The 13,953-nt window shown below is 31.0% G+C and overlaps 2 protein-coding genes across 2 annotated transcripts; one reads left to right on the top strand and one right to left on the bottom strand.

Moving 5' to 3' along the window:
• The first annotated feature begins 157 nt into the window (after positions 1-157).
• On the top strand, positions 158-2,910 carry LOC111284865 (O-fucosyltransferase 37-like). Its single transcript, XM_022873929.2, has 6 exons — positions 158-986; positions 1,078-1,246; positions 1,539-1,628; positions 1,738-2,021; positions 2,093-2,351; positions 2,454-2,910. The coding sequence occupies exons 1-6, from the start codon at positions 334-336 to the stop codon at positions 2,679-2,681; spliced, it is 1,683 nt and encodes a 560-aa protein (XP_022729664.1). The 5' UTR covers positions 158-333; the 3' UTR covers positions 2,682-2,910.
• A 233-nt stretch (positions 2,911-3,143) lies between these two features.
• Positions 3,144-13,290, bottom strand: LOC111289767 (beta-glucosidase 13-like). Its single transcript, XM_089745772.1, has 16 exons — positions 13,074-13,290; positions 12,855-12,995; positions 12,650-12,758; positions 12,396-12,549; positions 6,181-6,334; positions 5,962-6,083; positions 5,778-5,847; positions 5,612-5,670; positions 5,396-5,471; positions 5,224-5,301; positions 5,046-5,133; positions 4,599-4,848; positions 4,382-4,536; positions 3,823-4,262; positions 3,618-3,726; positions 3,144-3,517 (listed from the first exon to the last, which is right to left on the bottom strand). The coding sequence occupies exons 1-16, from the start codon at positions 13,288-13,290 to the stop codon at positions 3,343-3,345; spliced, it is 2,397 nt and encodes a 798-aa protein (XP_089601898.1). The 3' UTR covers positions 3,144-3,342.
• Between the last annotated feature and the right edge of the window lie 663 nt (positions 13,291-13,953).

Below are 13,953 nucleotides of genomic sequence, written 5' to 3'. Positions count from 1 at the left end.
AATAGCCCATCAATGTCCTACTCCTACCTTCATTCGATCTCTCAATTTTTTTGGTCTAATATTCTATTTTTGGGCCAAGGGGCACTTTTGAAATTGTGTCATAATCAAGTTTTTCGCCGGGAAGAGTAACCGTTTGTGCAACTAAAAAGCTACCATCTGTTTCAGGTGCTTCAAATCCTTAGTCTAATAGCTCAGCCATGAAAGTTTTTCCATTTCTTTGCCTGGAATTGTAAAAGAAACTCATCCCAAATCAGGAACTTAATTGCCAAAACACACAATTCATGGAACATCGAGTGAGGAGACTTGCCAGGTTGAAGTGAAAGGAAAAGACAAATGGTTTCCATGGCAAGATCAGGAAGGACGATCAAGAACCCTTTCATGAGTCCAACTCCAAGGTCTTTATGTCAGTTTTTCTCAGTCTCACCACGAACTTCACTCTTTTCTACCGAGAAGACATTACCACCCCTCTCTATCTTCATCCTTTGTTTCCTAGTTTCTTTCACTTTCTTGGGAATTTCCATTGTCAGGTTCTTTCCCAGTTCCCAAGATTCAATCCAATGCTCCATCGTATCTCCAACATCCCCATCTTCATCCCCTTCTTTGTCACCTTCATACTCTCAGATTATCTTGGCAGCTTTACTTTCCGGTATCAACTCTTACAATGACAATGAACCGAGTGTTGGGAGCACAGCGATGGTGCCATTACCAGTTCATGTGGTTCCTGGGAGCTTATCTGATGAAGAAAAGGAGTTCTGGAAGCAGCCAGATGGAAAAGGGTACCAGCCTTGCTTGGATTTCAGTATAGGGTACCGGAAAAGGTCTGCCAAGATTTCAAAGGAGAAAAACAGGTTCTTGGTTGTGGTGGCTGTAGGAGGATTGAATCAGCAGAGGAATCAGATTATTGATGCCGTTGTTATAGCTAGAATTCTTGAAGCAGCGTTGGTTGTGCCAATCTTGCAGATAAACCATATTTGGAAAGATGAAAGGTAATGATCAATCTAATGTAGCAGTACTCGGACGATGAAAAGAGTTACAAATGGAGTTTTATGAATCATTCTATTTTATTGGAAATTTCAGTGAATTTCCAGACATATATGATGTGGAACACTTGAAGAAGACTCTACAAGCTGATGTTCGAGTTGTATCTTCACTGCCCTCCACACATTTGGTGGCGAAACAGACCATTGTAACCCGAATTCCTTACAATGTGCCTCCACTTTGGATCCGTGCTAAATTCTTCAAACAAGTATGGAAAACGACTCTTATCATGTTTGAATTGCCATTGAGATGAATCCAACGTTCCTATAATGCCTGATATTTTGTTCTATTTGCCTGCTTGGATATATAGACTTTACGTGATAAATTATCAAAAGAAGCAACTGGTTGTGAATTTTTTTTTTTCACATAAATTCATCCAGGCTATCATCTAAATCATACAACAGAAGTCCATATATCTTTGACTGTAAATTTCATCTGTTTCCAAACGTTCAGGGACAGATATAGTTTTATCTCATTTTCGAACATTTTTTGTCATTCAGCTCAGTCAAGAAGGTGTTCTTGTACTAAAAGGGTTAGACTCTAAGCTCTCCAAGAATCTTCCCCCTGATCTACAGAAGCTTAGGTGTAAGGTATGTTAAGATTTTTAAAGTCTGATTGCAAAAATGCCATCAATATAGACATACAGTAATTATAATATGATCAAATGAACCTTCCTTTGTTCTTCATTTTATATTGCAGGTAGCCTTCCATGCATTAAGATTTGCCAGGCCAATTCTTCGGCTTGGGAATCAGCTTGCGAGGAGAATGTGGATTGAAGGACCGTATATCGCCCTTCATCTCCGGCCGGAGAAAGATGTGTGGGTCAGAACTGGATGTCTCACTGGTTTAGGCCCTGAATATGACAGAATTATCACCCAGATTCAGAAGTCTCAGCCCCAGTATCTCACTGGAAGAGTGAACATGAGCTATGCTCAACGACGGCTCTCTGGACTGTGCCCCCTAAATGCATTAGAGATGGCAAGGTAAACTAGAAACATAAAACTAGAATATCGAGATTTTGATTATCGACTGCCAAAAATCATGTCTATTGCAGGCTTTTAAAGGGTTTAGGGGCACCAAGAAATGCTCGATTTTACATTGCTGGAGGAGAGCCATTTGGTGGCACCAAAGCTTTGCAGCCACTTACTGCAGAATTTCCAAATTTGGTGACGAAGGAGATGTTGGCAAGCGAAGGAGAACTCTTGCCATTCCTCAACAGCTCCTCTGCTCTATCTGCGCTTGACTACGTAGTCTCGTTCAACAGCGACCTCTTTATACCTTCCCATGGTGGAAACATGGGCCAAGCCTTACAGGTAATTATGTGTTGCATCATTTGAATCTGGCATTTTAGGCATGAAACCAGGCAAACTGATCTCTTATTAATTTCTTTGTTTTTATAATGTTAATATTGACAGGGACACCGTACCTATATGGGCCATAGGAAATGTATAAGGCCAAACAAAAGAACAATGCTTCCTTTCTTTGAAGACCCCTCCATTTCTGATGAAGAATTCAGTATCATTATAAGATCATTGCACGATATATCTATGAAGCCTGAGCCAGAGAAGAAAGAGAAAGACGAAGATGTACTTGCATATCCAGTGCCTGAATGCATGTGTCGACACGGTACAGCTGTTTTCTGAACAGCTCAATGTAGTATAGATTTGATTGTAGAAAATCTGAAAAGCATTTGCTGCTTTTTCTTTACACTAAAATCCTGTATAGCATTTTGTTCATTCTATTTTCATGGTGTCTAACAGTAATTGGCTAAGCCATTCAATCTTTGCTGTTTAGTTAGAGCATGATCCAGTTTCCATCTTGTCCAACGTTATCAAAGAATCCTGAGCATAATGATACCGTTCCATTTGTGTCTTGATCTATCTTTTCCAAGAAATTTAGAAGCAGATTTTTCTTTTCTTAAATACATATATTTAGTAAGTTACATAGTCATTGTTGAAAAATATAGCAACTATTGGAATGGTATTAAGAAAGGAATGTGTAAGAACATGAGGCAAGATCATGTCTATACTCTCTATGATTTTAGGCTCTAACTGAGCTCAGAAGCAATAATGACAGCAGTTTGTGACATAGAGTTTTTTGTCCATCAAAATGTACTCATCATAAATTGCAGAAGTTAATCTACAATTACATACAGCACAATTATATATATTGGAAGGCCGATACAAGGAGCTTACGGATGCTATAAACTAGAAAGCTGAATCCTTTTTCTTCCTCCTCTCTTTTTCTTCACGCGAATATAGTATAAATTTTCTATAACAGTGGTAAACTCGATCTTTGGCATGCTTATTTTCTGTCACCTTGTACAAAATCATGGTACCATTTAGCAGATTTCTTGGGGATGCGCTTGAGGTTCTTGAAATCAACATAGTAAAGTCCATAGCGGATGGTGAAGCCTTCTGACCATTCAAAGTCATCAAATAAACTATAATAGAAATATCCTTTGACATTCATGCCATTGCTGCATAATAGGCAACATAAAGCACATTGGTCAGTTTTCTAAGCTAGTGTGAAGAATATAAAAGAATGAATACATGTGTAAACACAGTAAAAAAGCTCACTTGATTGCCGTGCGGATTTGGAACAAATGTTTCTGAACAAATTCAATTCTATCTTGATCGTTTAGTGCCTGAGGAATTGGAATGCTGTCGTCATTTTTCTCCGTAAAACCTAGACAAAATGGTTATGACGATGTATTAGCAATAACTAAATATAGTGTCTAAGAATTCAACAGAAAGGAAGCAAGGAGGAGCAAAGTTTCCGAACCATTCTCAGTAATGTAGATTGTAAGGTTTTTATTGTAGTGTTCCGTCATAAACTTCAAAAGTTTGTACAGCCCTTGGGGATAAACGTAAATGAAAGCACTCCCTCCAGCATTTGGACCAATAAGAACTCCATCTTTGTCCACTGCCACAACAACACAGCAACATCCTTCAGAGGAATAAAAGCCGGTGTTTATTTCAATAAAGATGAATTTAAGGTTACCTGTGGAATTGACATGTTGATCTACCAAGTAGCTCACTGGTGCAGCTTGTGGATTAATTGGAATGTGCTTAGCATATCTGGAGGTATAGTAGTTGATGCCAATGAAATCAAAAGATCCTTTGACCAGCTCTTTGTCTTTTGCCGTGAAAACTGGTAGCCTGTCCCTCACCAATCTTCTCATGCTTAGTGGGTACTGTCCTAGCAGCAGTGGTTCCATATACCTGGAAGCCATCAGACAAGACAACAATGCATTCAATCACTGGTTTATGTGAGTGTCACTGCCAAGTGGAAAGTGATAAATTACTTGAGAAATTGTTCATAAGAAAGTTATTTTACTAACCATCCCAACTCGAAATCCATGGATCTTTTTGCTGCATTTCTATCAAGCAATGTGTTTGAATAGGGCTCACTATACTGTCCAACAAGGGTCAATCCAATTTGCCCCCCTTGTGCTGCCTGGGCAACAAAATTCAAAGAAGAAGTAAACATGTATATCTATAAAAGCAGATATATGGACCTAAAATACACCGAAAGAGGGCATTCTAAGGCTTAGTCACCTGGTACTTCTCTTTGTAAAGCTTCGCAGCCGCTGCATGGGCAAGAAGAAGGTTATGGCCAGCAATGTAAGGTTCTGTGGCTGCATTACCTGCAGGACATGTTGTTCTATCTGAACATCTGCCTGGCGGAGCCACTCCCATGGTATACCCGAGTTTAGCAATAATTAGCGGTTCATTGATTGTAATCCAATTTTTAACCCGATCTCCAAATGTTTTAAAGCAAATTTCAGCATAGTCCCTGAAATCCTTCCTGAAAAGAGAAAGCACACATTAATGACAGATCACTGACCATGAACCACACTAATTACAAGTTGGATAAAGACATAGACTTAAGGCTCGATTTGGGAGGGTCCAATCATAAAATGCATTCTCTGGTTCGGTGAGAATGCTCCCAGAACGCGCCCTAATGGAGCCTTGGACAGTACTAAATGTTAGAGTGGAACTTACGCGACAGTGTGATTTAAGAAGCCTCCATACTTATTTTCAAGGGCTTCCGGTGAGTCAAAGTGCATTAGTGTCACAAAGGGCTTGATGCCTTCAATTGATGAAACATAAAAAGGAATTAGCCAAAATACCATACAAAAGAACTTCTAAACTTAATTGCAGTAAGCCTCTAATTAATCACCATGTTTAATCAGCTCGTCAATGAGGCTATTGTAGTGGTTGATACCCTCCTGATTTATTCCACCCCTCAAAGTTCCATCTACAGGAGAAAAATTGTAAAGTGGTTAACTATGCTTCTCCTTTTTGTTCACTTTTGAACCAAAAAACAAAGAATTTGATGAAGAAAATATTACCAGGCAAAATCCTGGTCCAGGGGATGGAAAATCTATAAGCGTCTAGTCCAAGGTCCTTCAAAGCCAATGCATCCTCCTGCAAATATATTTACCATTTCTTTAAATGCGAGTATGTTGATAGAGTACTGGATTCTTAGTTCTAGTGATCAGAACCAAATCCTGATAGCCTGAAATACCAAATGAAAACATGAAAGCCTAAGATGAGAGATGTGTTACCTTGTAGCGCTTATATGAATCGATTGCTACCTCCAAGGTACTTTTGTCTATTATTTTCTCTGCATGAAAACCATAAATATTTCAAATGAGAATCCAAATTTTTAGCTGCTATCAAGATTCCAGTAATCTGCTAGTATAATAAACAACAAATAATCATGTTGCCAACCTGGGAATTTTTGAACATATTGGTCCCAAACGCTCGGCCCTTTCCCTCCAGACTTCGTTGATCCTTCAATCTGCACTCAGTTTAATCGCTTGTGTTATCATTATAAGAGGGAAATACTATTACTTGAATCAGTTTAATTGCATCTTATATCATTTGATATTCAGTGACATCAGATTTAGCTCACCTGAGCAGCAGCAGTCGATGCTCCAAAAACAAAATCACTTGGAAAGTTGGATCTCTTGACATTCAAATATTGTGTAGAGTTTGATAAAGCTGAATCTACCTTTTTCTGGGATGCTTGAGTCACTGCATATAGATCAAAATTTTAGCGTGTTAGAGACAAAACAAGCCAAAAAACAAGCACAAACAATAACCATAAGAAAAGCAAGAAAGCTGGACAAACTTTGGCCATGCGCAGACAAGCAGACAAGCAAAACAAAGGCAGAGATTCTGATCAGAATCTGCTGAGAATTCCCAGGTGATGAAATTGGCAACATTCTTGACCTTGTAGCCTCTGCTGCTTCTTTATCACGTATAGAAAAAGATTCAGCTACTTCCTGAAGACAAGATTTGAAGGTGTCTTAGCCTTAGGTTTTAATTTTACGAAGTGAAAATTAAATGTGTAAATATACAAGGATTGCGCCTCTTTCTTATATACAAGAGTATCCACCAAAACCATCTAACAAGAAATCTAATTTAATGTTCATTATTGGCTAAGAATATCAATGTGATAACCCTGAATGAAACAGTATTCCCACTGATCATATGTTCATTATGATCGGTAGGAAAAGATTACTATCTTAGCGTTTTTTTGACATTAGACCTTCAATCTTTTTCATCGACGATCCAAATAAAATCTGAACGTCAATTTTTTGTCAATTTTGTCCCCAAAATAGGCCGTTTTGTTACCTATTATATTCAATTTTTTTCAGTTTCTAGATATACATTAAGGGACAGCTACGAGTTTGCTTCTGGTTAGAATGTTGAAACAAATCCGTTTGAACTAAAAATTTTTAATAAAAAAAAAAAACCAACGCTGTTTTAGTTGATTAATTATTTGATTTTACATCAAAAAATTATTAATTATCTGTTTGTCTTGAGAGAAAGACGATAAAATTTAAGAGATAATATGCCTATAAAATTTGAAGATAGAAAATAATTATTTTTATATTCTAACTAACTTTTTAACTGGTGTCAAGCACGAAAATTTTGAATTATTTTTTATAATTTTAAAAAATTTTAATCTTAATTTTTTTACATTACTTTAATAAAAGACTATGTAAATTTTTATTGATTTATTAAATATAATCATACATTTATAAATGTTAAGATACAACTAAATAAGAGTTTATACATATGGTAATACTCTTTCAAAGTCAAAACTTTTTGTAAAATTTCAAAGAATTATAAAATTTTTTTTCATAAAAAATTATTTTTTCAATTCATTTACTAAACAATGAAAATTTTGCTAGTCGTTTTTTTTTGTTCGATTAAAAAGGCAATGTTCAGTTTTAAATAATAAAGATTTTTATTGTTGGTTTATATGGTTTTTCGAGTGTTAGAGATGTTATTATCTATGCTTTTAGATTCCTCAAATGATGTTGGTAAAATTTCTTTAGGTTTATATTCCTTCTACCTTCTATTATACTCTTAATTGTGGTTGGATATTTATAACAATTTCATTACTTTTAATAAAAATTTACTTTGGCTTATTAAAAAAGAAAATAGTCAAAATTAATAATTATATATATGTTAATATGAATATATAAAAAATATATCATTTTGATTAAATTGTGAAAAACCTTTATACTAGCAAAATATTCATAAATTATTAAATCTTATAAAGCTAAACTAGAAATAAAACATTAAATACTAATAATAATAATAATAATAATAATAATAATAATAATAATAATATATTTGATTGAACTACAAAGCATAATTATTAATTTGGTCATAACCATTTGCTTTTTATTCCTTATTTTTTTACATATATACATTAATATACATAGTTGTTTTTTATTAGAACATAAACCAAATATACAAATTAAGAATTATATATAATTTAGATCTCTTGTACTTATGCATAACAAATACCAATTTAACTATTTATATAAAAACATAGGAAACAATTTTTTTTTAGAATAAATCAGATTTAAATGTATATATCATATAATGCAGATAAAACCAAATAATAAGTTTAATTGAAAAAACAAACAAATAGAGAAAAAAAAAAAAGAAATAGAATATAAAATAAGTAATGAACTATACCTATTAATTAGTTGAAACGAAGCCAAATATGTGCTCACTATTCTTACATTATTGAATCCAAAAAAATAAAATCAATATTATAAAAATAAAATAAAAAAAAAAACAATCCAACACCATCACAAGTTTTTTTTTAAACTAAAAAAATAAAAAAAATAAAAAAATAAAAGAATAATGAAGGTATAAAATGAATTTACTTATTCATGAATATGATGTAGTTATTGTTCTAATAACAACAAATAAAATAACATTAGTTAGGGGGTGATGCTCCCACTTTATGAGTTTTTTATTTTTATTTTGAGATTTTGATTTTCACAAATAAAAATTTATTAAGTTTACACATACACACACACACACACACACACACACATATATATATATATATATGTATAGCTATTTGTAGAGTTATAATTAAATTTGAAAAGAAAAGAAAAATTATGATTTAGTATATTTAAATTAAAATTTTATGTAAAATTTTTAATTTTTGATAGTGTTTGATTTGAATTTAAATAGTTATCCAAAAATATTAAATTTATATAATTTATTAAATAAAATTATTTGACAAAGATAAAAGTTTATTAAGCCTATATATATATATATATATATATATATATATATAAACATATGAACCAATTTTTTTAGAATAAACCAAATGTAAATATATATATATATATATATATATATATCATATAATGCAAATAAGGTCTGAAGAAAAAAAATAGAGGAAAAAAATAAAAAAAGAAATAGAGTATGAAAAAAATAATGAATTATACCTATTACCTAATTGAAACCAATCCAAATGTGCAGTTATTTTCCTTTCGTTATTGAAATATAAAAAAAATCAATATTATAAAAAAAATACAACACCATCACAAACTTATTTTTAAAATTAAAAAATAAAACTAAAAGAAATAAAATAATAATAAAGGCACAAAATGAATTTATTTGTTCATGAGTATGATGTGATTATTATTTTTTCCAGCTTTTATCCATTCCTGTTAAAACTCATAAGCCATAATCGTCAAATAAAAAAAAATTGTATTCTTCAATTTCTAAATCTAATAATAACAAATAAAATAACATCGGTTAGAGCGTGAACATCTCACTTAATAAGCTCATTATTTTTGTTTTGAGATTTTAATTTCAGTAAATAAAAATTTATTAAGTTTACACATACATATATATACATATATATGTATATATATGTGTGTGTGTGTGTAAAGCAATGATTAAATTTGAAAAGAAAAGATAAATTATGATTTAATATATTTAAATTGAAATTTTATGTAAAACTTTTAATTTTTGATAGAGTTTAATTTGAATTTAAATAGTTACCCAAAAATAAATAATACAATTAAAATATTAAATCATAATAAAAATAAAGTTTTTTTTTTTTTAAAAAATTTTGCTGAAGGCAAGGAATCCTTTGTTCCACAATTGCATAGTTATCATAGACTCATATCTTCTTTTTTAGAAATCTTGGTGAAATTTTTTATGGTTTTGAGATTTTTTTAAAGTAAGATATAAATGAACTTGAAATTAATACTACTGATGAGACTATCCATAAATTATTTTTTTAAATTTTTTTTATGAAAAATAATATCTTAATTTGAAATTATGTTATATGTTTCATAATGAGGATATGAGTTGAGAAATTATTCACTCTTTGAATATACAACTGGCATATAAGTTTCTGTTTAAGGCACATAACTCAAATATATCAATTAATTAGAGCATCATTTTTATTTCATATGAATGGAAAATGTTGAATAAATAATCAATTAAAAGATAAAATATATTACCTGATTAAGTGAAGAATTCATAAAAAGCTAAAAAGTCTGCAAACAACACAAATAAAATATAAAAATATATGTGTTTTTGTAGTTTTTTTAAAAAAATTCAGCTTATTTGAAAAAAATATATATTCTACCTGATGAAATGAATAATATGTTTACTAAAATAGTACTTATCATGAGAAAAAGCATGTTAATTCTTATAGCAAGAATAGACTAATAGAAAAAGAGATTGAATTAATAGTAAAAAAAATATGTTTAGCTCATTGGGATATTAAGAAAGCTATATAACTAAGAACTACCAATAATGAAGGCTTTTTTGAAGTTGTTTTGGTATTTATATATATATTTTTCTTTTTTACATTTCTTTTGTGAAATATATTTAAAAGCTGAAAATAATAAAAGTATTATATATAAAAAAATTAAAGATATTAAATAATACTTTTAAAAGTTGTGATAAATTTAAATACTAATATTAACTGTAGATAATTAGATAAGATAAATTACTTTATAATTGATTTTAAATTAAGATGATGTAATGTGTAAGAGAAACTTGATGTATAGAAGAAATTTTTCTAAAGTTGTTTTGGTATTTATATATTTTTTTCACATTTTTTTTTTGAAATATATTTAAAAGCTAAAGATAATGTAAAGATTATTTATAAAAAATATTAAATATATCAAATAATATTTTTAAAAGTTGTGATAAATTTAAATAATCATGTTAACTGTAGATATATTGAAAAAGATAAATGACTTTAAAATTGATTTTCAATTAAGATGAAGTGATATGTAAGAGAAACTTTTTTAAAGTTGTTCAGGTATTTATATATATTTTTTTCATATTTTCCTTGTGAAATATATTTAAAAGCTGAAAATAATATAAGGATTATTTCAAAAAAAAAAGATATTAAATAATATTTTTAAAAGTTATGATAAATTTAAATCCTCATATTAACTCAACATAAATTGAAAAAGATAAATTATTTTAAAATTAATTTTAAATTGAGATAAGATGATATACCGGTGAAAAAGATTTCATTAAAATTTAAATTGGTTTTTAATTAAATTTTAAAATTTTAGTTAATTTAATAATTTTTAAAGGATATTTTTTATAAATAATTAAAATTAATAAATATCTTATATGTCATAATAATGAGAAGTTTTAAAAATTATATTACATATCGAAAAAAACTATTCACGTAAGCGTCTACGTCAATAATTATTATATGATAACCATGTATGTTGTAATATATATATATATATATATATATATATATATATATATATGATTAGAGATTAGATTGTGTATACAAATTAATAAGTATATTTATTATTCTGGGTTCAACTTTATATAAAAATTATTTTGATATTTATTTTTTTTTATTATTTTTTGTTTAATTTTTTTGTTATCTAATGAAAACCATATGAATTTAATTTTTTTTATCAAAATACATCATTTATTAAAACATGGTAATTCTAACAATTGTAAAATTCTATATAATCAATATTTACACATTCTTACATAGCATGAAAAAGCTTGTACTATGATAAAAAGTAAACTTTATGCCTTGTTCTAGACTTATAAAGCGAGTCCCACACATACATTTATATTTAAATTTGATAAAATCAAATACGATATGATGATACGATATGATAATTATATGAATAAAAGATATGAAAATAATATAATTTAAATTTTAAAAAAATCATAAATAAATTTATTAAAATAAAAAAAATGTATTTCATGTTTTTATATCGACATGAATTGTGACTCGTTATTTTCTTGTAAAACATAATATGAATATACGAATTATCAATATTTTATATGACATGAATACATAAATTGCTAGATCAAACAATGAAAAGCATTTGTTTACTCTAATATACAAATTTTCAGTATTTGATTGTAAAACATCTGAAAAGCATTTGTTGTTTTTTTTTTACAGTAAAATCCTGTATAGCATTTTGTTCATTCTATTTTCATGGTGGCTTACAGTGATTGGCTAAGCCATTCAACCTTTGCTGTTTTGTTAGAACATGATCCAGTTTCCATCTTGTCCAACGTTGATCAAAGAATCCTGAGTATAATGATATCATTCCACTTTTGCTTTGATCTATCTTTTCCAAGAAATTTAGAAGCATATTTTTTTTTTCTTATATGTATATATTTAGCAAGTTTGCATAGTCATTGCTGAAAAATATAGCAACTAATGGAATGGTACTCAGAAAGGAAAGTGTAAGAACATGAGGCAAGATCATGTCTACAATCTCTATGAAATTTTAGGCTCGAACTGAGCTCAGAAGCAATAATGACAGCAGTTTGTGACACAGAGTTCTTTGTCCATCAACATAAATTGCAGAAGTTAATCTACAATTACATACAGCACAATGATATATACCGGAAGGCCGATACAAGGAGCTTACGGATGCTATCAACCAGAAAGCTGAGTCCTTTTTCTTCCTTCTCTCTTTTTGTTGACGAATGTATGGTATAAATTTGCTATAACCATGGTAAACTCGATCTTTGGCATACTTATTTTTGGTCACCTTGTACAAAATCATGGTACCATTTAGCAGATTTCTTGGGGATGCGCTTGAGGTTCTTGAAATCAACATAATAAAGTCCATAGCGTATGGTGAAGCCTTCTGACCATTCAAAGTCATCAAATAAACTATAATAGAAATATCCTTTGACATTCATGCCATTGCTGCGTAATAGGCAACATAAAGCACATCGGTCAGTTTTCTAAGCTAGTGTGAAGGATATAAAAGAATGAATACATGTGTAAACACAGTAAAAAAGCTCACTTGATTGCCCTGCGGATTTGGTGCAAATGTTTCTGATCAAATTCAATTCTATCTTGATCGTTTAGTGCCTGAGGAATTGGAATGCTGTCGTCATTTTTCTCCGTAAAACCTATACAAAATGGTTATGAAAACGTATTAGCAATAACTAAATATAGTGTATAAGAATTCAACAGAAAGGAAGCAAGGAGGAGCAAAGTTTCCGAACCATTCTCAGTAATGTAGATTGTAAGGTTTTTATTGTAGTGTTCCGTCATAAACTTCAAAAGTTTGTACAGCCCTTGGGGATAAACGTAAATGAAAGCACTCCCTCCAGCATTTGGACCAATAAGAACTCCATCTTTGTCCACTGCCACAACAACACAGCAACATCCTTCAGAGGAATAAAAGCCGGTGTTTATTTCAATAAAGATGAATTTAACGTTACCTGTGGAATTGACATGTTGATCTACCAAGTAGCTCACTGGTGCAGCTTGTGGATTAATTGGAATGTGCTTAGCATATCTTGAGGTATAGTAGTTGATGCCAATGAAATCAAAAGATCCTTTGACCAGCTCTTTCTCTTTTGCCGTGAAAACTGGTAGCCTGTCCTTCACCAATCTTCTCATGCTTAGTGGGTACTGTCCTAGCAGCAGTGGTTCCATAAACCTGGAAGCCACCCACAAGACTGTTGCGCCTGAAGCAATAATCACAATAATACAGAAGCAATAAACAACAATCAATAATCAAATGTGCAGGAAAAATAAAGCACACCAAGATTTACGTGAAAAACCCTCCAGTGTAGAGGGAAAAACCACAGGCCACCAGAAAAATCTTCACTATCAAATAATAGTTATACAAAATTCTTCTCTAGCTAAAACTAGAGCTAATCAACAACTAGAGAAACAATTGGAGAAATCTCACCAAATAAGTGACTCAACAAATACACCCTGGATTTGTTCCTAGAGAGCTTCAAACCCGATCTTCACCGTTAGAATGTATAACTCTGAATCATAAACCTCCTGACAAGGTTTCAACTCAATCGGACCACGGATCGACTTCCGTTTAACCAACTCTCCCTTCTCTTTTTTCTCTCTCTGCTTTTCTTGGCTTTTCTTCTTTCTCTGCTTGGTTGTCGACACACACCTTGAACAACCCCACCTATTTTTTATTAAGTAGCTAGGGCTCTGTGTAAAATAAAAGATCAAGGCCCATGGCCTTTACTTGGTCCAAAACCACTTACATGGGACTGGACCCCATTTTCCTAACAATCTCCCCTTTCAGTCCCATTAGAAGGAGATTCATCACCATAGCAATTTCATTTGGAA

This window comes from Durio zibethinus, chromosome 17 (assembly GCF_047325235.1).
Source record: "Durio zibethinus cultivar Kanyao isolate XHJ-2024 chromosome 17, ASM4732523v1, whole genome shotgun sequence".
Lineage (NCBI taxonomy): Eukaryota > Viridiplantae > Streptophyta > Magnoliopsida > Malvales > Malvaceae > Durio > Durio zibethinus.
This window is presented reverse-complemented; position numbering and strand designations above follow the sequence as displayed.